Source organism: Labrus mixtus, chromosome 9 (genome assembly GCF_963584025.1).
Source record: "Labrus mixtus chromosome 9, fLabMix1.1, whole genome shotgun sequence".
Lineage (NCBI taxonomy): Eukaryota > Metazoa > Chordata > Actinopteri > Labriformes > Labridae > Labrus > Labrus mixtus.
The window spans coordinates 26,248,504-26,272,644 of NC_083620.1; the positions used below are offsets into that span (position 1 = coordinate 26,248,504).

The following is a 24,141-nucleotide window of genomic DNA, read 5'->3' on the forward strand; positions in this document are numbered from 1 at the left end:
TAAACCTTAATTAAAACAGATTGGACAGTTGTGACTGGACCCAGGACAGGGACAGAAGAGCTTAAATAAGAGCTTACAGTAGTTTTGCCTTTACAGAGAGGAGTGGATAGGGTAGGAAACCAGGATGAGAGAGAGAGGAATGACATGCGACAAAGTGCCCAGGAATCAAACCCTTAACTTTTTGTGTATGTTTAAAACACGATCATTACTTGGTGTCCCTCAGGGTGTCACTCTATTTTTTTAAATTTTATATATCATGTTTTTTTTTAATTCTTCAACCAGTAGATTCAATAACTGCTGCAGACCTTTAAGCTAAATGTCCAAAATGGTTCACAATAAAGGTTCTCAAACATATTGTAACGTAGCTGCAGGAGCTGAACAAACAATCGCAAATGTATCGTTATTACAACATGAGCTTTTGCAATAAACACATCGCAAAGTTTTGAATTCATCTCCACAAATAAGAGAAATGATTTCAAGCAAACGATCACTTCTTCTTTCTCAATCAGCATGTGTTTCATTTTACACTTTGTCACCGTTTTCATGCAGTCAGATGAAGCTCGTCATCAGATTCCCTCAGAGATATAGTTAAAAATGCAATGGTAAAACAGCTTTTGCTGAAACTACCAGGGATTCTTAAGTATACGTTTATTTATCACACTTCATATCATTATCAAAATGTGTAAAAAATAATCATGTGCATCACATTTGTGCATCATATTTGTATATGTAGTGCAGGTCTGATATATTACAGGCTTAAAGTTCGGTCAGATTCAAATGTTAGCTGGTCACATTAAAGCCTCGAGAAACTCACCAGTTTGTTTTTTAAAATATGTTTTCAGCCCTAACTGTAGCCTCTGCATGTCTGCTGATTATTATTGTACTTCACTTAAATTATAAATTAAATATTAGAATAACCTGTCCCACTGTGCAGTATGTAGACTTTAAACATACGACAGCGTTCAGCAGGATCGTGTAAACTAATATTTCAGATACCATAATAAAACGGTCTCTTCCTTGTTTGTTATCTCTCTGTTCACTGCAGTGTCCGTTGTGTTCACAGCAGTTAGATAAACAGGATTATTGCTGTATTTAGTGAAACATTAATCATTCTCCTCGCTCTCTCTCATGTTAATCAATCTCAATCTGTCCTCTCCCACTTTAACTCTACGACTCTTTCTCCGTTGATCTGTTTCTTTCTCTCGCTCAGTTAGTTTAAAATATATAATTTGAACACATCACCAGGGTTTTGTTTTACCCTGCATGTATTCCAATATCTAAATGTAAAGAAACAAGCGTGCCATATTTGATCACAGGTTTTCATTTGAAGGGTTATTGACTCAGCGGTTAAACTTTCATGAAGACACATGAAAGTTTCACCGCTGTTTTATTTTAATATTTAAAAAAATATATTTTATTAACGTCTTAGGTACTGTTATTTTGGATTTGTGCAAGCTGTGCAAATATTCAGATTTCAAGCTCCACAAACTGACTTAGCAAATTGCTGTTTTACAACAACAACAAAAATATGCTTTGTTATATTATTAAGCTGCTCTTTTCCTGTTTGTTCTGTCACCATGACAACCTGAGAGTTCTGCAGAATGTGGAGATGTCATAAGGGCACTTCATTCTGAACCCACAGCTCATAGGAGGACAGTTCCATCATATCGGTTTATTTACTTCCTGTGTGTGTAGAAGTGACTACAGTTGACTTTACTCTCCTCAAGATTATTTGCTGTCGTTTTGAACCTGAAGTATCTGAAAGTTTTTTTGGGAGAAACTTCACTGAACACTGAGCAGTGTGTATCGAGCAACAGGGTTTCCGCTGCAACATGGCAGAGAAGAAGTACTTCACTGTACCATCAGGCCAAGACCTCCAAGTCCTCAGGGGCAGCCGGCTTTCCTCCAGGAGTTCGGACTACATTGTTGAAGACTTGGTTGGAAACGGAGCCTTTGCCAAAGTTGCAAAGTGTGTCAAGTCGGCCACTAAAGAGATGGTGGCTCTGAGGGTAGTGAAGATACACACAAAGTCTGACCTACAAAGAGAGCATGAAATCCTGCTCAAACTGAGGTACTTCAATCCTGATGAGTGTAACTTTGTGAAGTGGCACTGCTCGTTCATGTACAAACGACATCTGTGCCAAGAATTTGAACTGCTGGACATGAGTCTCAGGGAGTTTGTTACGATGAGACCGACCCGCTCCCTTCACCTGAAAGAGATCGAGACCATCTTATACCAGCTGGCAACAACTTTGGAAGTACTGAAGAGATTACAGGTTGCTCATAGCGATCTCAAACTTGAAAATATAATGCTGGTGGACCATGTAAGGCAGCCTTTAAGGGTCAAAGTTATCGACTTTGGCTCTGCCTGCAATGCCTCAAACACAGCACATGGTGCATATATTCAGACCAGGTGGTACAGGGCTCCTGAGACCATTCTAGGGTTGCCCTGTAGCGAAGCCATAGACATGTGGTCCCTCGGATGCATAGCCGCTGAGCTTTTCCTAGGACATCCACTCTACCCTGGATCCTGTGAATATCAGATGCTCCAGTTCATGATTCAAACTCAAGGTCAGCTGCCAGGGTACTTTCTCAGTGCCGGTCTCAAAACAAGTCTGTTTTACTGGAGGACTTGGATAAATATGTGGACCTTCAAGAAACCACACGAGTATGGAACTGTTCCATTTCCATATAACAACTGCATGATTGGCTCCCTGGACGGTCTGAAAGAAATCCACCAGAGGCCGGACCGTCATCTGTCAAAAACTGAGGCCGTGGTTGATGAGGCTGATCTGGAAAACTTTGTGGAACTGGTCAAGCAGATGCTGCACTTGGATTCCACTAAGAGAATAACTCCTAGCCAGGTGCGGGAGCATCCTTTCATGACACAGAGAAAGTTAATCGCTAAGGAAGATGAATCCAACACAGTCCACACCCAGCCGCAGGAAACAAGAAACGCCACATTCGCCCTGACCACATAGCCCCCCTCTAAAGAGACAAAAGATCTGTCATAAAAGGCTTTCTGTGGAAATTTCAGAGGGCAGCTAAATAAAACACAAGATACCCTCTCCAGAAAGAACGAAGATGAGGATCTCCGAAGATGCGGAGGAAAGAGCAATAGAGCTTCCAAGCACCTCTAAAGAGGTCGTTTCTAGTGTGACCCAGGTCAGGCCGCAAAAGAGAAAGATGGCTTCAAGGTCGCAGAGTGACAACAGAACCACAGACGGCACACCAAGAGAGAAGAAGAGAAAGGACAGCGGGGAGGCAAAAACCCATCGCCAAGATCTGGATCATTGGATCTAGTTACATCCAGCAAGGGGAGGAAAAGGCCAATGCAAAGTTTGGAGAGAATTTTGGATTCCATGCTGAGGTGAAGTGGTTCAGCAAAGGAGGCATTCACTGGACTGGTGTCCTTCCCTGGTTTTATGAAGAGATGTCTACTCAAAGCCCCCCCAGACATCCTGGTCATCCATGCCGGTGGCAATGATCTGGGACAGATTCCCGCCAAGGAAGTTGCATACATAATGATGGACCTGATGAAGCTCCACGCAGAGTTTCCTTCAATGACGATCGCGTATTCCTGCATCGACGAGCGGCAAGTGTGGGGACATGGGAGTCAATGGAAGATCGATAGGCACAGAAAATACGTCAACAACTGCTTGAGGAGGGCTGTGACCGAAATGGGCGGTGAAGTCATCGAACGTTCCCTCTTAAGACGCCATGACGCTGATGGAGAGCACTTCACAGAAGAAGGGAATGAAATATTTGTGACCAGCATCTGTTGTTCCCTCAAGAAGATCCTTCAGAAGTGCAGAATGTAAATGTCGATGTTTGTTTGTCCGTGTCAGCTCAGACGAAAATAAATAAATAAAAATTGAATGTCAATTTAAAGGTGTACATTATTTAACTATTTTTAATTTGGAGAAGCCGTCTCATTCAGATAAATCATCAGATAGTTGGAGACATTTAAAGAAGAGAGCGGGGGTTGTAAGCTCGATGTAATCTCACATTAAGCTGTCACTTCTTTAATGCAAATCTCCTCTGAGCTGGATTTCTCTATGTAAATCTGAAGCTGGTTTTCCTGCCGGCTCCTTCCTGTCTCATTTGACTGCAGAGATGTGATACAGTAACAGTTCGCCCTGTGTCCCCGGCTCAGCTTACCGCGCCGCACTGATGCATGCTGGGAGAGCTGTATCGGCTCACGCTGAAGCGGTGTGTGACCCTTTTTAGAAGTCCAGAGTGTGATCTCTGTTTCAGAAATAAAAAGGACAGTGAGGTTTACGGAGTTCACCGTCTGTTTAGTTATTGACTGTTTGTCTTCAGTAGCAGAGATGATATTGAAATAACTGCATACGATCATTTCACATAGTGAGGGTTTGAGCTATGATTCTAAAGCTTGGTTTTATAACCTGTAAAGTAAATATTCATGGAGATAGGTGTGTTTTAAAGCTGATACTGTAAATCATTGTCTTTACCTCAGGTCTGTTTTGAGTCAGTGGTCATGTTTGGTTCACACTTTCTTTCTGGATATCAACAGACGACTGGAGATTAAAATCTTCCGTTTGTCGCTTCTTTAGTCCCACTCTTTTATTCAGATACCTTTTGAGATGTATAAGGTGTTTGAATTAAAGATAAATAGTAAAAAAAAAAAATATTGTCAAACATGATCAAAACGAAAACATTTTTACTTCATTTGGATTCTTTGTGATTTTTTTTTAAAGATTTGTTTTGGGGCTTTTTATGCCTTTATTTGAAATGACAGTGAATAGATTATCGGTGTGAGAGAGAGAGAGTGGGATGACATCGGAGAGAGAGGAGCTGCAGGTCGAACCCAGACCGGTTGGAGGGCTTCAGCATGTATACATGTTGGGGGGGGATACACCTAACCGCTACGTCATCTTGCGCCCCCATATTTAGGATTTTTTTTTATATTTAGCCTTTCAAATGATTTTCCCAGTTTATATTGTTTTCTAAACAGCTTCAGTTTGTGTTGAACCTGTATTTTAGCGGGGATATTCACACTGAGATACAAACGACAGATCAACAAACAGAAAGGACATCAATGAGTAATGTTCTGCTGTGAGAGATGGTCTGTGTTTAAAATGCTAAATTAAAGAACGTGCAGCTCAGACCCAGATGATGAGAAAACATTAGAAACATTCACTGAAAAGAAGGCAGTGTGTTTAGGGAAGTTTATGAGTAACAATAAAGAGGGAGAGTTACCAAAATAAAAGCCTTCATACTTACTCAGCATATAGTTTATTATGCAGAACTAAATTGAAGCCTTAATGTAAGAAGAATTAATTAATCCTTGTTTGCAAGATGAGTCAAAGGAAAGGTATTACCATCAGTCAGCTGGCTCTGATTGAATATTAAAGTGTAACTGTCTCTTTTTTCTTATTTTGAATGAAAACATGTGAGAGGGCTCACAGCACAGGGTTTAGAAATGAGCAAGAATCCAAGATGTTCTTTCAAATGACAAACTTGTATTTGACTGGAATAATCCGCTCCGGGCAGTTTGCCTTCTTTGACGTAGCTAGCTTCCGTTAAAGTCCTCGTGCTGGGTGGGAGGATGGTGGATGATTAGTCTGGAAAGAGTTCAGAATGAGGATGGAGAGACACGAGGGGGCTGGGGTCAACATGCAGCGAAACAAAATAAATAGATGCATGAATTCACGGGTTAAAATGATCCATAAAAGGAGGAGAGTGGTGGAGTTTTTTTTTTATCTCTAGGAATTAATCAGAAAAAATAAGTGGAGTGCAAACATCACTGAGCAAGTGACGGGAATGTGTGACCGCATTCGACACAAAACACTCAGCAAACAGCCTGATAGCTGCTGCTGTCGTTGTTTTCCTTCAGGCTCTCTGACACGCGCTCAAGCAGAGTCTGAATTATTAAAATCCAGTCAAGTTTCCTGAATGCCTCGTGAGAAACCCAAAACCGCCGACTGACAAAAGCAGCTGCATCAAGTAGACGGTGTCGGTAACACACACCTAAAGCAGCTGTTTGTGTTTATGTGCAGATAAGAGAGCACAGATGTTGCAGATAGCACGGGTCCTGTTTCCTTATTTATCACCTGCTCTAACTGACTCTCTCTCACCATCTGCTGTACACACACAGCCTCACAATCCCTCCTCACACACACACAGTCCACTTGTCAAAGTAGTCAGTAACATAAATAAAAACAAGCAGATGTTATATGTATAATATATATAATATATATATGGATGCATATGGCCATTTCCTGGGGTCATATTTGGATTAACGCCCCCTGCAGGATTAACCAGATGCTTTCCAATTTTGGTGTTGAGTAGACTTCAAACTACTGGGTCCAAACTGAGACAAACTTCACGTGTTTGATGACAATCACCTTTTACACTTATCTCAATGCCAAACTTGCCATTTTGTCATAGCGACACCTCCTGGTGAGACACAGTAAGCCTTGTGAGACTAAATTGGTTTAAGTTGTGTCCAAAACAAATGACAACTTCCAAAGATGTTGGCTGTGTTGTGTCTGATGAAGACACAGAGGATGAAGCCGCCTCTGCGTCTGTGCCACATCCTGACATGCACCAGACCCCCATGTGTGTGTGTGTGGAGGTGCACAGAGGTTCTTGACTCATAGAGGATGTTATTAGACTTGCACTGTGGTGCACTTGATAATAATGACGTTGTAGTTGTCACCACAGCGTTCTTATTCATGATGAACAAAAGAAACCTGTTTTCATCACTCTAATGTAACCGGTCCGTAGTGTGAGTTTAAAGTATTGCTCTCTCTCCAGATGACACGGTGTCTGCCAGCAGTAACATGGACGTGGAGGACCGGGTCTCACACCTGGAGCAGAGGCTGCAGCTGCAGGAGGACGAGATCCAGCTGCTGAAGGCGGCCCTGGCCGACGCCCTGCGCAGGCTCGGGTACTGCGAGGAGCAGAGTCTGGGGACGCAACCAGGAAGTGTTCATGCTGCGGGGAGGAGATCTCTGGCTTCCACAGCTCCAGCTCCTCCCACCAAAGGTGAGCGAGGAAAGTGCAGGAAGGAGGGTCAGAGTCCTGCACCGTTTTCTTGTTTCGTCATCATCTATATTTCTGTGAAGTAGAAAAAACTTCTTTCTGCTTTTTTTATGGCTATGCAACAATAACACTAATGGATGGTTAAGATGTGAACAACCATTCAATACCAACATGAGTCATGTTCCCTTACAGGATATAACAAATAACCAATTGTTTCCAACATGGGAGATTAAATCTCTGTGCTGCTGCAGCCTTGTACTGTTTACATCACCAGCTTTGAAAACCTTGAATTGAATGGATGCAATCAAAGTTGTGGATGTCTCTTTGTTATTATGCATCAAGTCAAATAAGTTTTGACTCTAGGTTAAACAGATGTCGTTTTTTTCTCCTCTTGTGTTCGATCTAATGACGATGTGTTACCTTTCAGTGCGTCAGCTCCTGCAGGCTCTTCCCTCCCGACCTCTGAGTAACGGCTACGTCCAACAGAAACGCCTCCTCTCCTCCCCGTCCTCTCCTAAGAAGGAGGTGCTGCAGTCCATCAAGAGGTACACAAACAACAAGTCATACCCTCTAAGAGTTTCTGTTGGTCTTTTGATTACACTTAGTCTCAGAAGAGAGGGGCCAGGCTTAAAGGAGCCTAGTTACATTTTTGGTAAACATGTAGAAACAGTGATTGTAGCAAAAAGGTGTAAAAACACACACAATACACACAACACCAACAGATTCCTGCAGAGCAAAGCAACGTGTGACATACTTTTTAATCTGTAATATGCATTTTGTTTCTTCTGTGTTTAAAACCATGAAACAGAGAGCTGAACTCTGAAGGCTTATTTGAATGATTTAGATTTTGCCTGATATGCAACAGACGGTCGTCATCATCAGACGCTTTGGTTTGAGTCATATGAAGAGAATTACTACAGTCACGTTCTGCTGTGTCATCCTCACGCTGTTACTTTGTTCTTCCTTAAATCTTCATCCTGTTTCTTATCGGTCACAGCTCGTTGAATTAATTAAGACCTCATCTGAGTGAAATTAAAGAAGAGCCCTGCTGTATTTCTAGCAGTGGCCTTGTGGAGGAGAGTTGGAGTAGGGTAAAAGAACTGATTTATCTGAAACACACTTTTCCCCTCCTTTGCCCCACTCCCAGAAAGAGCATGTCCACAGAGCGCCTCACTCTGGTGAGGAGAGAGATGGGAGCGGAGAGTCGGAGTCGAACCACCTCCTCCAGCAGCTCCTCTGGAGGAAAAAGGTAACCACCGTTTCCACGTGTAAATGAAACACTTTTTATTTTTTTATAAACACCACCTTATATCTTTGACATTTCCTTCCACTCTTTAATAATAAAAACAGTTTAATACATGTTTTAATATAAATGTGCCTCAGAACTACAAACTCCTCATTTAGCCTCTAACGAGCTGAGTGAACAGGTTTGTGTTTGGGGGGGTCAGCGGAGTTCTGGGGGAGTTCAGTGGGTCACTGTAGACGGTTATAATGAGCTGTCTTACTCTCTACGCTGTCTTCTGTCTTTGTGTCTGACAGACCAGACTGTCACACTGTCGAGACACAAACAGTCAGTGAAGAGATGACAGACAAGTCAGAGGAAGAAAGAGAGAGAGAGATACTTTTACACATATTCAACATGATGTTCGATCCACTACCCCGTGTCCTGGATGTGCCCTGTCTTCTTCTTGTTTAAAAGGCTGTAATGTTTATTTAGTTTCATTCAGAGAATCGATGTGTAACAGGAGGAACTGCTTATAACATTCATATGTTTTCTTAGCTTATAAATACAGAAAATAAGATTATTATGTTTTTGTTCTTCAGATGGGTTTGCCATGTTGCACCACCAGTGTTCACCTTTCCTCTGTTATCAGGACTGTTGTAGTTTCTCCTTCAGGTGTGGAAAGAGAGGGTGAGAGGGAGCAGTTCTGGATTGGCTGAAACAACACGTTTTCTTTTAGTTATAATGATAGTTCATATTTAATCTGAAACCTCTCTTGGATAATGTTAGTACTCTTTAATGACACAGTAATCTCAACCCACCAGCTTCTGCAAACTCTGTTAAATATGCCTCTAGTCGTCACTAATATTTTATTAATATCTAGTCTATTTAAGAGCGCGACAGATTAATCAGCCCGTCGATAATATCAGCTGATATCAGTTTATCCAGTGATTATCATATCATTATTTTTATTGTTGATATACGCTGATATTACTAGATTTATTCACCAGTAAAATAACTTTTATTTGAGTATCATTGTATTACACTATCAGTTCTCTGTCACCAGCAGAGGGCGCTGTATGGATTACAACAAGCATCATCTCTCTCCAGAGTGTCAGGAGGTGACGCACGTACATGCTCAGTTACTTTCCAGCTGAGTGACCATCTCGTCTTCTTATTACATATCTTTTCAACAAGTGTTTAATCTGCATTTTAGGGATCAACTAAATAAATGTTTATATCTATATCTACCTCTAAAGATTGAACACAGATCTAAGAAAGATATCAGCTGATGTATATCGGTTTCAGCCTCAAAAACCCCAAATCGGTCAGGACATAATTCTATAATTCTAGTTTTCATCTTGAATCTTGAAAGAAGACAAAGACCAGTCTGCTGTGTGTCTCATTTATCAGCCTCAAAAACAAAATGACCTACTGACGCGTCCACTTTTCTGACTTCACGTTTGAACATCCTGCGTCACACTAAAGACAAAACAGAGACATGATGCTGTTGTGGGAAAGACGAGAAGACCTTCTGCTCTCGTCAGCGTCTGTGATCGTCCAAAAACGGATTCTTCAGAGTTTCTAAAGTTTGAATCTCACTCAGGATGTTTGAGACTTTTCAATTATTCACAAAGTTTTTTTTTTCTAACTCATCAGAGAGAGATTCTGCACATCATCATCATCATCATCATCATCATCATCATCATCATCGTAACCATCGCACAGTCAGCACTTCCTGTTTGCCTGCAGTGAATCACAGACGTCAACATGAATTATCTTTTACAGTTAACAGGCTGTTGGTCTTTGTGATGCCTCAGCTGAGTGTCAGACGGACAGGGAAGTTTCCACAGACAAGTGAACTCAACACGGGGGTCACATGTCATCAGTAAACAAACCCTGAGGAACTTAATCTGAGGTCGTTGTTCTTCTCTTCATCCTTCTGTCTGAACGCTTTTAATTCCATTTCTATCATTTCTTTATTTTTTTAGTGTTCCTATGTGTTATATCATTCTCTCTTCTGACCAGTTTAACTTCCCCCTCTCTCCTCCTCCTTTCCTTTAACGATCAACATTCATTATTTACTTCATATTCTCTCCTTTTTGCTCCTTCCTTTACCTCTCCTCTCATCTCCCTTCCTCTTTCTTTTCCTTGTTTCTCCTTTTCTAAAGTTTCATTTTCTTTTGTGCACTTGTTTCTACTTTCATCTCCTCAAGATTTCCTTTTTTTTTTTACTTCTTCTTTCTTTTCCTAAAATGTCTTTGTTCCCTATCTTCTCCTTTCCTTTCCTTTCCTTTCCTTTCCTTTCCTTTCCTTTCCTTTCCTTTCCTTTCCTTGTCTTGCTTTTCCTTTCCTTTCCTCGGCTTGTCCCTTAATCTCCTCTCCTCTCCCCTTTCTGCTGAAGGATCTAATTTCCAGTAGTGCCTAGTGAGAGAGTAAGAGAGGGGTGTGTAGTTACCGTGCAGAGGGGAGTGGTCTTCACAGTCAGGAAGTGCGTTCTGATTGGATGTTGGCCTCCTCAGGCTGAGCTAAAGTTTGCAGAGTGAAGGAGGAAGTCGGTGTGTTGCTGTGGCTGTTAGTCGGGACAGAAACATTGTGCCTGCTCACCTCAGTGAACTGTTACTCTAACGGAAACCTGCAGACATGAAGAGATCAACCAGGTAAACCAGCTGCTTTATTTATCACACATTCAATGATTGACAGAGAGAGCGGGGAACTTTAGATAGAGGATAGAGGAGTTGTTTTTAAAGCTTTTTTGGAAGAGAAAGTCTTGTGCTCTCATGGATTCATAGAAAAAAAAAGTCAGTGTTTGTCTTCTTTGACTCTTCATGGTTTGTTTTAGTCTCTTTAGTGACTTGTTGGCTTCATCTAGTCAACAGATTCATGAGCTGCTTTTAAATGAGGCCGGAGGATGTTTCACTTTTTTTCTGTGTCACACCCAGCCTGTGCTTCATATTGAAATAGTTTATAGGTTGCACAATGAAACACATTATGTGGTTAGCTTTGTAAAAAAAAATACTTCCAGGCTTCACCATCTTCTCCACCCTCACCAGCTGTAACGAATTATTTTTTTTGAAAAAGTCCGTTGTTTGAGTCAGGCTGCAGACAGCCTGAGGAAGTGGTGCTGTTTTATGAAACTGTTGTCACGCACACCGTTTGAGGCGGTCTGTTAATCTGCCCGTCGACAGGGCAGAGAACCAGCTGCTGCATAGTAACGAGAATACACAAGAGGAAAGAAACACTTGTGTTCCTGTGGCTCAAATGAAAACACAAACAATATGAGTTATATAATTATGATCTGAATAAGTCAGAACAAGAAGGAAAGTGTGTGCTGTACTGTGTGACACTGAATGACATCCACACCGTTCTTCTGCTCAAACTCTTTTTATTGAAAGTGTTTCTGAATCTGCTGCAAGTGGAGGTCTCTCATTACGTCACCTAAACTGTATTTATGAATAATTGACGTGTCATTAGTGGCTCTTTTTGTCTTCAGGCTTAATGACGGTGACGCTAACATGTCGTATCTGTGCGCGTTGTGAGACTTGCACACACACATGTTTGATTTGAGATGAGTGAATGTGAAGTGACACGAGTCACTCTGCGCTCAGCAGATCTGTCCCGTTCGCTGCTTTTTCCTCTCATATCTGATCTCTTCTGACAGCGGACTGAACTTTATATCACGGACTGAAGTGAATCCAAACGAGAACAATACAGATCATCGTGACGCTGTTTTCTAAGTGCAGCTCTGCCGGGTACCTTTAAATAGTTTTCTAAAGGGATTCTAATTAATCCATTAACTGCTTCAACATGCAGAGAGCTTCTTCTAAAAAACGTCTTTAAAGCATCCTGCAGCACGGGGAACACAGACAGGAGACTGGTGCAGTGACTGATGTTACACATTCTGCTCAGCTTGCAGAAACACTGATAACATTGATCGGACCTCCTGCTTTACATGCTTCAGACATGATGGGCGTGTGTGTGTGTGTGTGTGTGGCATCAATAGTGCCCTTTCCTTTATCTTGTGTAAAGAGATCTCAGAGGATTATGACTGTTGACAGAAGAGCTCTGTAAAAGGTGAGTTTTGTCTTTCAGGTCTGAACGTACTGTATATGCAAATACAATGAAAAGGAAAAGGAGTTCTATCATGTTCAATCTTTTGCTTTCATCTCAGTTTCATGGAACAGAAAGGATGAAAAATATGATTACTTCTATGTACATGCTTGTTGCCCGTACATAGCCCGTGTCAAACCATGCAAATTCTGTCAGGAAAAAGATGAGAAGAGCCTCTCCCCTTCTCTCTCTGGTATTCAGTCTGCTGCCACACTACCCTCATATTAGTCTGATGTAACGTGGAAAGAAGCTCAGTCCCTCAGTGTGTTTTTCTGTGTGTGTTAAGTGAAGATGATCAGATGTTTTTGTGCGCATTAACTGAACCGCCGCAGTACTTCAGGCATAATGGAGACCAGGAAATGGATGCACGCTTGACCATAATTCCCAGCGCTCCCACAGGTCATCCATCTCCTCTCCTTTCCTTTCCTCTCCTCTCCTCTCCTCTCCTTTTCTCTCCTCTCCTCTCCTCTCCTTTCCTTTCCTTTCCTCTCCTCTCCTCTTCTCTCCTCTCCTCCTCCTCCTCTCCTCTCCTTTTCTCTCCTCTCCTTTTCTCTCCCCTCCTCTCCTCCTCCTCTCCTCTCCTCTCCTTTCCTCTCCGCCTCCATCCTGCTCATTCAGCGAGAATCATTAAGCAATTATTTAGTTGTTTTATAAGAAAATGTGCAAGAACAATAAAAAAAAATTCAAATTTCATCAAATCAAATAATCCAAATCATGATTCACAAACCAGCTTCATGTCTTACTTCCTGTACACTCTGGTTCTTTAATCTTTAAGGTAATGTTTGTTCACACTGTGACAGACTTTCAGTTGAGCTCTGAAAATATGTTTAGGAAAAGCTTTTATTCTCTCAGAGGTCAGAGGCTTCAGTAAAGCAGATATCCTGTCCCCGGCGTCTGAGAGCCAGGCCGGACAACGAGGGATTAGCAAACACAACTTGTTTTTGAATTTGAACTCAGCACTGAATGAATCTGATTAGTCATTGCCTTTCCTTTCGATGGTCTCAGATTTACTCTGAAGTTTGGTTTTGGAAATACTTTTGGTAAAAATCTGACGGTGCTGCAGAACAGCTGCTCTTTCTGAAGCAGATCCTGAACCTAGCTGAGCTGCAGGAAAGGTTCATGTTCACATCTTCAGAGAGCATCAGTGTCTGTTTGTCTGCTCCAATCGGCTGCCTGGCTACCTCTGTGCCCATTACCATGGATTAAGCAGAAGTCTGTAGAGCCTGTCCAGACCTCGCAGAGAGAGGTCATTTATTGTCTGGCTAAAAAGGTCAGAAACTTTCAGCGGAGCTTAAGATTCTAAATCAACGTAAGACTTCTTGGATCCTGATGAAACCAGAGAACTTGATGCTTTGAAATCCTGAAGAGTCTCTGCCGCTCATTAGTCCTGCTTTTGTTTTGTTTTTACTAGAAGCCATTGTGTTTTAGAGCGTAGGCAGCCAGAAAATGTCAAACGGTACAGTCAGAGCTGCGTGTTAATGAGCGCTCTGTTTGTGCGTTCCTCTCCCTGGTGACCGGGACTGCAGCCTGCATGGGATTTTAGGTGCACAGTTATGTGGCCTGTGAGGCTGCCAGTCTCAGTAATTACTCGGCCTGAAACAATCTTGTTTGCTTATTGGCTAGAACCGGGCCACGCCTCATCTCCCCTGGCTTCACACACACACACACACACACACACACACACACACACACACACACACACACACAGACACACAGTTCAAGAGACAAACGGGCCTTTATGTGGCTTGTTTTAAAGAGCCGACACTCAGCCTGGTCGCCTCCAGCTGCACTGACACACAGTCCGGTCCTCAGATCAGTCTCCAGAGTCTGTCTTTAGTCGTCTTTGTGTTGTGTTCAAACACACGCATCAAAAGCGCCGATCAATAATACATGGTGTCTTTTCTTTTTACCTGTTCATTCTTTGTAGCGGTTAACCTTCTTCATAGAGAAAAAGCCTCTGTGAATCTTCACTCAGGTAACTCCCTGTGTGTAGTCTAATAAAAGTGCTGAACACACCTTCCTGATCAAACAACAGCGGGCCATAAAACACACAAAACCATCGATTCAGACATTTTGAAACACGGTTTGATTGCATCATTTTTTGATTGCTAGCAATCTACTTTCCTATTTACTTCTCTCTCTGCATGTTGTGAGAACCAACTGTGCATATTTATTATGGCAAACAACTGATGGCAAGAGTGTGAATCATCATCAGATGCTTGAACCGAGGCATGTGCATCCTACAGTACAACAACCAGCGGTATCTTTGAAAGGATTTTCTTCTTCAATGTTTCAGGCGGCAATTTGGTCACATGCCTGGAGAGAACTGTTATTTCACTTTGCAGTTATTAACATTTTCTTCATGGTCACTTTCCTGCTACATCACTCACTTGGTTTAAAAAGGCTAGATTAGCATCTGCACATTTCACCGTTTTCCTCAGACTTCCCTCCTTCAGACACAGACTACTGCTGAGCAAGAAGAGGCACAAACAATTATCCCACCTTATCTCATCAAGCCTCACTCTAACCGCTGTTGCCATGGTGATATCCACCTTGACAGCTGAGGCAGCGTCCTCAACATCCCGATGATCTGATTGGTTGACAGCATCCTGACGGGGTTAGGTTTGAGTGGTCAGCATGTGGGGAAAATGCTCAGCGGGCGGTCCTGATTGGTTGACAGAGGGGCTGAATCAGGAGCTCAGCTGATGAGGCAGTAACAGGTTTGATTGACAGGTCTGAGAATGGACTCTGGCAAAAGTGCCCGACTCTCTGGTTGTCATTTCTGATTGAAATATAAAGAGGTAATCCACATTTTGATATGAACACATAAAGCCTCTCTTTATGACATGTGACACTGCTGATCTCACCTCTCTCTCTCTCTCTCGTCTTCGCTCTGATCCTCCTCGTTCAGTGTTTGGCTGAGCACAAACATTAACTGTGTGTTTAACTCAAAGTCAGTGTCACCAGGTATGTGTGGATACACAGAATTAGCACATCTCTGTTTACTCTGTGTGCTGACTCTTTAAAAGATACCTGTTCTCTTCCTCTGACTGTGTACACTTTACAGTAAAGAGTTCAACAGAACACCTCTGAGCTCTGACTCTCCAGTCAGTCTGTGTATATAATGTTATCTTAATCCAACAATCACATACAGCACACTGCACACAACACACTGTTCAGTGCACTTTTATTTTCTGCTGAGAGGAGGATGCAATATGTTAAGAAGTGTGTCTGGTGTTTGCACATTGAAGAAGAAATAAAGTCCTTTAAACGTTGTTTAGAAAAATCTTAAAATGTTGAAGTAGTGTAACTTCAGTGACCCTAACGGAGATATTATTAAAATCAAATTTGTAAATTAAATTTCCATAAAACCACTGAGGTTAATGGGAGTGAAGGATGTTTTTACCAGCCTCTCATACCTGCAGACTTTGTCGTTTCACACAGCTCCTCACTGGAAAATGGTGCATGTTGTTTTTTTATTCCTGAGTTAAACATTTTAATGTTTGAAAAGATCATTACAGCTTAATTTCATACATTTGGTGCATGCTAAACATGCCAGCTATGTACAGTAAGACTTATATACAGTATAGGAACAATATTCCCAGGCCCCCGGGACCTTCATCCTGAGTCCATCATCTTAATCCGCAGGAGGAAAAGAGCCGTCTTGATTCTATGATGCTTAGGGTTTTTCTGCTGACTGAGCTCTGCAGCTCTTTTCAAACATTGCTATTGTGCAGTTAATGTGATGCTGAGTGATGAGGGTGCAGCCTGTAAAGAGAGGAATAAATAATTCAGAATCATATAGGAAGGCCTGATGCCATGGAACAAAGAAAATACACCATCTGTGTTGTTTGATGGACTCAGTGGTGCGTAACAACACCTTACACTCCTTCATTATGTGCCACGGTCACACCCTGATTCCTCTGACGCCGCATCACAATCCTCACAGCAGACATTTCAATACTTTTCTTTCTTTCTCTTACAGCAAATCCAAAGAATGCACCCTCAACGCAGGTAAGAAAAGTTTGTCTTTACCGACCTACTGTAATGCTTTCAGCTGTTGTTTATCCCCCCCTCTGAACCTCATGCAAATACACCAGGTATCCATTGTGTCATAAAGAGCACCGTCAAACTCAAACGTTAACATATCTGCAGCAGAAATAAGAAGCTCAGAGAACTGCAGCTGGTGAAAGATCGATAAGTCTGATAGGGGAACGTTCAGCTGAACGACAGGTTGAACAACGCAGGACTTTTCCCCAGAAGTCCAGGGTTGTGTCACATTTTGAGTTATCTTTTCAACAAACACTATGAAACACTTCATTCATTTAGCTAAGAAGTTTTTGTACCTAATCCTGATCAAACAGATGAAAAAATTACAAATGGCGCCTTAAAACAGCTGCCGTGTGAGATGCCAAAGTTGGGTCAAGACAAAGCCATGCTATTTGGCTTTTTGTGACTGGAACTCGTTGCAGCATGCTTTGTGTGTCTGTGTGTGCTTTGAGACTATACCTTCATTTACTGTTGCTCTGTAATCCACTGTAACCAGGAGGAGCCACCTCTAACGTGTTGAACTCAGTTAGAGGCTTTCATTTCCTGTGTAGAATATTTGTTACTGTTACTTTGCACACTTAAACATTCCTCATGTTGAGTAATGAGCAGCCATTAGAATAAAGAACGGACTCTTGAAGCGTCTGGATGTGCAGAAAAATCAACAATCTGTTTTTCCTGCAGAGTGTTCGGACACAGAAACTGAAGACGCAGATATAATCTGTTTGTAAAACATCCACACTGAGTGAAGGTTTCTGAGGGATTGACTAGACAGTTCTTTTCCCTCTTGGTGAAAAGATGGTCTGATGATTTTTACTCACAAAGAACAAAGGATTCCCTTTGCATTCTTTTATTCTGCTTGTTTTTACTGTGGACTGCCAACCAGCAATTTTCAAGTAAACAGGCGCAGACGTCAGCAATGAAAGGAAACCAAACCAGTCCAGTCCATAATGACAGAGTCCGGTTGATGAGCCAGAAAAGCAAGTTTAAAGAAAGTCATGTCAGGGTTTGAACATCTTCTCAACTGAAGAGTCAGGAATCTCTAATCTGTGGTTGTATTTAAAGTAAGACTTGTGAATCTCACTTTTTGAGCTCGTATTGTTTTCTTAAAGAGACACCTTCACTCTGTGTCTACAGCTTGACTTTGTGTCTGTCTGTTGATTTCTCACCTATCTCTATTCTCTCTCTCTCTCTCTGTCCCTGCAGAGGACGGCTACGTGAGGATGTTCCTCCGAGGTCGGCCTGTCACCATGCACATCCCCGACCAGCAGAGGGAAAGCTACAGCCTGGACCACAAGGTGGCGCTTCCTGACCGCAAGCTCAAACTGCAGTGGGTGTATCCTTCAGACTGGGACAGGACAACTGAGAGAATGATGCATAAATGTCTCCTTTAGAATTTAGAAGTGACAGGAAGAAAGAATAAGGAATCATTGCCCGTTTCATTATGTATTGTATTAACCTTTATTTGTCAGGGCATCAGCTAAAAGTCTAAAATAAGAAAACCAGATGTTCAGTCCAGCTTCACTCATCTTCTTCCCTTAACTTAAGTGGTGATCAGTTACGGATACCGTGGACGCGACTGCCGCTCCAACCTCTACCTGCTGCCCACGGGAGAGATCGTGTACTTCAACGCCTCGGTGGTGGTGCTTTACAACACGGAGGAGCAGCAGCAGAGGCACTACCTCGGGCACAATGACGACGTCAAATGGTGAGAAAAGTGACGGCTGATGACGTCTTTTTAAAAGGTTTAGTTTTGGGCTTTAGGACAGTGGATAGAGTCAGATATCGAGGAGAGAGAGAGAGTGGGGAATGACATGCAGGAAAGGAGCCACAGGTCGGATTCTAACCCGGGCCGTCCGCCCTGTAGGACCACAGCCTCTGCAAATGGGGCGCAGGGTTTTTCTGTGACATTCCCCTCTTGGGTGTACAAAATGATTGACATGCTGTGGTAATAAAGCAAAGTGATTGTATAAAAATGAAACGATGCAGATAAGCAGATTAGTTGGCCGTGTATGTTTTAGGGTTAGTCAATCCTTTGATAGAGCTTCTACTTCTTTGACTTCCTTGTTCAACGAAAACAAAGTGTAAAATCCTGAAAACCTGTGTCAGCGCTTGTTCACATTCAAAATATTGACTGTCATTGTGATTCATTTCAAATACCTGATTCTTACAGTAAGACCCCATAGAGGACACAGAGTGTAAAAAAAGTATTGATTTATTTTTTTTTCTTTTCACAGCCTGAGCGTGCATCCCGATATGGTTACCATAGCAACTGGGCAAGTGGCTGGAAACTCTAAAGATGGAAAGGTATTTAAAAAAAGAACATAATTTAATCCTCCTACAGAGTTTAATTTACTGCTGCATATTTTCATCATGGAAGATTTACTATACAGTATATGAACTAAGATTCTGTTAAGATATTGTTTTCTGTTGAACGTTTATATGAATGTGAACATGCTTATTGCATTTAAAAAAATGCTCTAAATCTGTAAATAAAACCCATTTGGTTTCATTCTGTTTGCCTTTCTTTTTCATTTCTCTGTCTGCTCAGCTGCTGGCTCCTCATGTCCGGGTTTGGGACTCTGTGAGCCTCAACACGCTGCACGTGCTCGGGATGGGAGTGTTCGACAGAGCCGTCACCTGCGTGGCTTTCTCCAAGTCGGTAAGCGGCTTCACTTCCTGCAGAGGGTTCGGTCATTTAATTGAAGGTGATTTATGCACGAGTTTGAATGCATGCATAACTTTTTCTTCTTTGACTTCTTCTTTTTGTCTCAGAATGGCGGCACCTTCCTCTGCGCTGTGGATGATGCCAACGATCACATCCTGTCAGTCTGGAACTGGCAGAAGGAAAAACAAGTGGCTGATGTCAAGGTACCCCCTCCACCTGTAACCTCCTGACCCGGTTCAGATTTACACAGCTGCATCTTCGTCGATGGAGAAACATGTCGACGTCTTCATTCTGTTGTCTCTGCAGTGCTCCAATGACTCTGTGCTGGGCGCTGTCTTTCATCCCATGGATGCAAACCTGATCGTCACCTGCGGAAAATCTCACATCAACTTCTGGACCGTGGAGGGAACCACCCTCACAAAGAGACAGGGCCTGTTCGAGGTACGACCGCTCAAGCCCTCCTACCTCAAGTTCACACACAGATGATACACTTTGTTCTATTAATCTGTTATGTAGACATTTCTTAAATTAATCAAAGAGAAATACAATCCTTCCATTTTCCCTCTGTCCCTCTCTCTCTCTCTCTCTCTCTGTAGAAACATGAGAAACCAAAGTATGTGTTGTGTGTGGCGTTTGCTGAGAACGGAGACGCCATCACAGGAGACTCCAGTGGAAACATCTACATCTGGGCCAAAGGTAGAATCTCCATGACTCACAATGACCCACCAAACATTGAAAAGCATCCATCAGAGGCAAGGGGGGTCCTCCTTATTCTAATTCCCTTTGTTTTTGATTGACAGGTGGTAACCGTATCACTCACCAGGTGTCGGGGGCCCATGAGGGGGGCATTTTCTCTGTTTGTGTGCTGAAGGACGGCACCTTGGTGTCCGGAGGAGGGAAGGACCGCAAGGTGGTGCTGTGGAACCACGACTACAGAAAGCAGGCTGAGATGGAGGTGAGAGAGCAAAAGTGTCTTTTAAAGGAAGAATGTGCGATTTTTTTTTGATCCAGCAGACGTCGCCCTTGAGCACCAGCATGAAACCAAAACAACTTGCGCTGCATTGTTGTGTTAGCATGCTAATGCTAGCGATCTTTATTATCCTCGTATCTTCACACTGCATGTAAATTTACCTGAAATGAGCGTGATCTAGAAACACAGTTAAGCAGTGAGTACAGTATTTTATTCTTCTTTTCTCTAGTCCCTCAATTAAACAACTTTTATACGCGAGGGGAGGAGTCAGCCGGCCGTTCGGGCGATGTAAACAAAGTGAAGATAGGACTCTGAAAACATCACAGACAGTGGGACTCGGGTGTTACACCCATTGTAGACAGTCATGACTCACAGAGTTATTTTCAGAGGATATACTTGATTTATATTATATTTAAGTGTGAAAAATCGTATATTCATAGTCTTACGTCTTTGATAGAGGCGGTTTAAATTATCATTCAGTTTGTGGTTACCACTCAGAGCGTCTCTGTTTATCTCTGGAGGGTCCTGTGGAGGCTGAGCAAAATAACAATCTAAAAAAAGTCTAAGATGGAGGGTCTACATCTGGTGCCTGTAAATAGTTTCCTATCCAGCTGTTCTGAGTTAATTATGTACATTTTAAAATCATTTAACAGATACGTGTGAAGTAAAATACTCAGGTCTATACTGACAACTTACTATTATGACAAAAAACATGTTTTAGAAAAACTGTTTAAGACGTGTATTTTGATTTTAAAGTTTGACCCATGTCCCATCTGTTAACATGGAGGAGGCGGAGCTTATGACCCGTACTGCAGCCAGTCGACATAGTGAGCTCCAAATGTTCTGGCTTCACTTTCGGGGGGAGCTGTCATGTTGTTCATGTATATATATATATATATATATATGTATAGGCCCACATGTTCTGCTCTGTTTAGATGACAGCATCTTAACTTTTCAACAGTTTGGGCGTCATAATGTTCTGATTTAATCTCTGTCGTATGTGAGATGTTTTAACAAAGCACCTCTTCTGACTCTGAGTCTGTTCTGTGTTTTGTGATCCAGGTGGGCGAGTCGTTTGGTCCTGTTCGGGCTCTGGCTGAAGGGAAACCTGGAGAACTCTTTGTGGGGACCACCAAGAACGCGATCATCAGAGCCGCCTTCCCTGATACTTTAACTCCCATTGTTCAGGTAAACACATAAATGTTAAAGACGAGCACACGGTGGTCGTTTGTTTAGACATGAAGCTCTCAGGTGTATAGAATATAACCTCTTCTGTATCACAGGGTCACACCGATGAGCTGTGGGGTCTGGATGTTCATCCCTCCATGGAGCAGTTTGTCACCTGCGCCCAGGACAAACAGGTTCACCTCTGGGACACCAACTCCCATCAGCCCCTGTGGAGCAAGACCATCGAGGTGATTAAAGGCTTTTGACCTGAGGCTGTTTAGTCTACAGAGCTAGAAGATAACATAAACCACAAAGACGACACTGTTTGATGATAAATAGTTATCATGAAATAAAGTTATTAACTCTGCTCCCTCCGTGCTCCAGGACCCGGGGAGGTCTGCAGGTTTCCATCCCAGCGGGGCGGTTCTAGCTGTGGGGACCATGACTGGAAGGTCAGTGTCACAGTTAGAAATCAGAAACTTAACACCAACACCAACACGCGGAACCGCTTGTTGATCAAGATGATGAGTCATTTATATAAAAGTTTATGGATAGACTTTTAGTGAACAATGCATTTAACCCTGAGGCATCAGTTTAATTTACTTCCCTCTAAAGTCACTAAGGACAAAAATATCCACGCCAAAAAACTGCTATAAAAATAGAACAGATTGATATTTCTTTCTACTTTTTTCTGCATTCATCTACTTAACAACTTCAGCCCTGCTCAAAACTACCAAACATTCAATCATTTTAAAGAATTTAACCATTTAAATGCCAGTTTGATTACATGATGTCACTGTTGTTATTTAAGAAAAAAACACAAAAATTAATTATTTTCCATATAACAAATATTTGGTGGCTGGGGGATTTTTTTTTAAATCAGTCTTGGATATGTCAAAGATTATCCAAAATATTGACTTTGATGCATTGTTAGTTTTTTGTGTAGCATCAGATTTAAAATGTAGTTCCCTGTTTGGACATTGGAGGGCGAAAATGTCCAATTTACAAAAACTGCTATAAAAATAGAACAGATTCATATTTTTTTCTACTTTTTTTTTGCATAAATCTCTTAAACAACTCCAGCCCTGCTCAAAACTATCAAATATTTTATAATTATCAGAAATTTAACACTTTAAATGCCAGAATCATGTAATCAAACTGGCATTTAAAGGGTTAAATTCCTGATAATTACTCAATATTTGATATGTTGTTGGGTTCTGTTAACTTGTGGTTGATACTTTCCTTGATGTGTGTGTGTGTGTGTGTGTGTGTGTGTGTGTGTGTGTGTGTGTGTGTGTGTGTGTGTGTGTGTGACAGGTGGTTGGTGCTGGACACTGACACCAGGGATCTGGTTTCTATGCACACAGATGGAAATGAGATAATTTCCAATGTCAAGTACTCTCCAGGTAAAACGCCGTCACATGTTCACATCGCTGAGGCAGATCCATGAAGAAGTCTTCAGCTTCAAAATGATAATTAAACTCTGTACTTGTTGTCTCTTCAGACGGGAACTTCCTGGCTGTTGCTTCCCACGACAACTTTGTTTACATCTACGCTGTGACGGAGAATGGTCGGAAATACAGCCGTGTGGGGAAATGCACTGTAAGTACACATGACTACTAGTTTTTAACATATAAAAGTAGTTTTATTTATATAAAGATGTAGAAGTAGTAGTTTGCCCAATCAGGCTTCTAAATGTTCAAACATGTCACATGGGGCGCCGGAGTCCTAGTGGTTAGTTAGCGTGCCACATGTCCAGAGGCTGCTGTCCTTAAAGCGGGCAGCCCGGGTTCAAATCCGACCTGTGGCTTCTTTGCTGCATCTCATTCCACACCCTCTCTCTCCCTGGTTTCTAACTCTATACTGTCCTAATGTATCTCTCTAATGAAGGCAAAAACCCTCACATCCTGTGTGAAGTTTCATGATAACGTAAACTGCTTTTGGTTTAGGGTCACTCGAGCTTCGTCACCCACCTGGACTGGTCTTCAGACAGCCAGTTCCTCGTCACCAACTCAGGAGACTACGAGATCCTCTTCTGTAGGTCCTCCTCCTTTGTCTCCAAACATTTCACTTTATTGTCATTTCTTTTGTCGTTTTTTTTTTTATTGTCGTTTCTGTTTGTTTTGTCAGGGGAGGCATCCAGTGGTAAACATGTGACAAACATGGACACGGTGCGTAACCAGGAGTGGGCCACTTCCACCTGCACCCTGAGCTTCAACACCTTCGGTAGGACCATAAAAACACACCTGGACATCTTTTATCTGTCTGTTGTTTTAAAAGCCTAGGAGCCAATCTGAGAAACCAGACTGTCTCTGAGCTGGTTTATATTATAAACCCAGCAACACTGTGGGTGTTAGTATTAGTTTCTTTGACTTTTAATGCCTCATATTCCTGCTCTCCCTGCAATGCATCAAACTAGAGCTGTTTGTTTTCTCTCTTTTCAATGTTCTCTTGTCAGCTGTGTCCAGATCGACGCCTTATGAAATCACTGCACAGCACTTTGCTGCAGCCTGAACATGATGTGAATCTTAACACTTCTCACCCTCCTTTGTGTCTTTCTCTCTCTGTCTCTTTTATCCTTCTGTTTTTGTCTCTCAGGAGTTTGGCCGGATGGAGCAGACGGCACAGACATCAATGCCGTGTGCAGGTCACATGACGGATCCCTGCTGACCTCTGCTGATGACTTTGGCAAAGTGCACTTGTTCAACTTCCCCGGCTCTCAACCAAGGGTCAGTTAGTCCAACCGGTTACACTCTGTTAGCACATCAGTGTCTGTTTGTATGCAGACGACAACATGTTTATGACCTTAAGGCGTTCTGAGTAACTGATAATAACCACTGTGAGACACAAAGAGAATAACACAACACTCAGGCACAAGGCTTTCAGGGTGGGACCTAGAATGCCCCAAACTTCTACCAATTGCTTATTTCTGCTGACAAACACATT

At 42.2% G+C, this 24,141-nt stretch overlaps 2 protein-coding genes across 4 annotated transcripts in view; both read left to right on the forward strand.

Annotated features, from left to right (window-relative positions):
* Positions 1-24,141, forward strand: part of eml2 (EMAP like 2) — a 33,997-nt gene that overhangs the window by 7,598 nt on the left and 2,258 nt on the right. For 2 of the 3 annotated variants that reach the window (XM_061047140.1, XM_061047141.1), the window contains exons 2-21: positions 6,784-7,014; positions 7,439-7,556; positions 8,159-8,260; positions 16,329-16,357; positions 17,597-17,726; positions 17,949-18,098; positions 18,628-18,697; positions 18,942-19,052; positions 19,166-19,261; positions 19,365-19,499; positions 19,655-19,754; positions 19,859-20,013; positions 21,091-21,216; positions 21,312-21,443; positions 21,580-21,647; positions 22,513-22,601; positions 22,700-22,797; positions 23,145-23,232; positions 23,326-23,421; positions 23,794-23,924. In XM_061047140.1, the coding sequence (XP_060903123.1) occupies positions 6,784-7,014; positions 7,439-7,556; positions 8,159-8,260; positions 16,329-16,357; positions 17,597-17,726; positions 17,949-18,098; positions 18,628-18,697; positions 18,942-19,052; positions 19,166-19,261; positions 19,365-19,499; positions 19,655-19,754; positions 19,859-20,013; positions 21,091-21,216; positions 21,312-21,443; positions 21,580-21,647; positions 22,513-22,601; positions 22,700-22,797; positions 23,145-23,232; positions 23,326-23,421; positions 23,794-23,924 (2,255 nt within the window). Of the gene's footprint in view, positions 1-6,783; positions 7,015-7,438; positions 7,557-8,158; positions 8,261-10,743; positions 10,894-16,328; positions 16,358-17,596; positions 17,727-17,948; positions 18,099-18,627; positions 18,698-18,941; positions 19,053-19,165; positions 19,262-19,364; positions 19,500-19,654; positions 19,755-19,858; positions 20,014-21,090; positions 21,217-21,311; positions 21,444-21,579; positions 21,648-22,512; positions 22,602-22,699; positions 22,798-23,144; positions 23,233-23,325; positions 23,422-23,793; positions 23,925-24,141 lie in introns of those variants that run through there. The other variant, XM_061047142.1, reaches the window with a different exon arrangement.
* On the forward strand, positions 1,658-3,823 carry LOC132979899 (homeodomain-interacting protein kinase 1-like). Its single transcript, XM_061045731.1, has one exon. The coding sequence runs from the start codon at positions 1,833-1,835 to the stop codon at positions 2,979-2,981; it is 1,149 nt and encodes a 382-aa protein (XP_060901714.1). The 5' UTR covers positions 1,658-1,832; the 3' UTR covers positions 2,982-3,823.

Coding starts and splice junctions, on each gene's coding strand:
- LOC132979899 (XM_061045731.1), top strand. CDS start 1,833: ATGGCAGAGAAGAAGTACTTCACTGTACCATCAGGCCAAGACCTCCAA.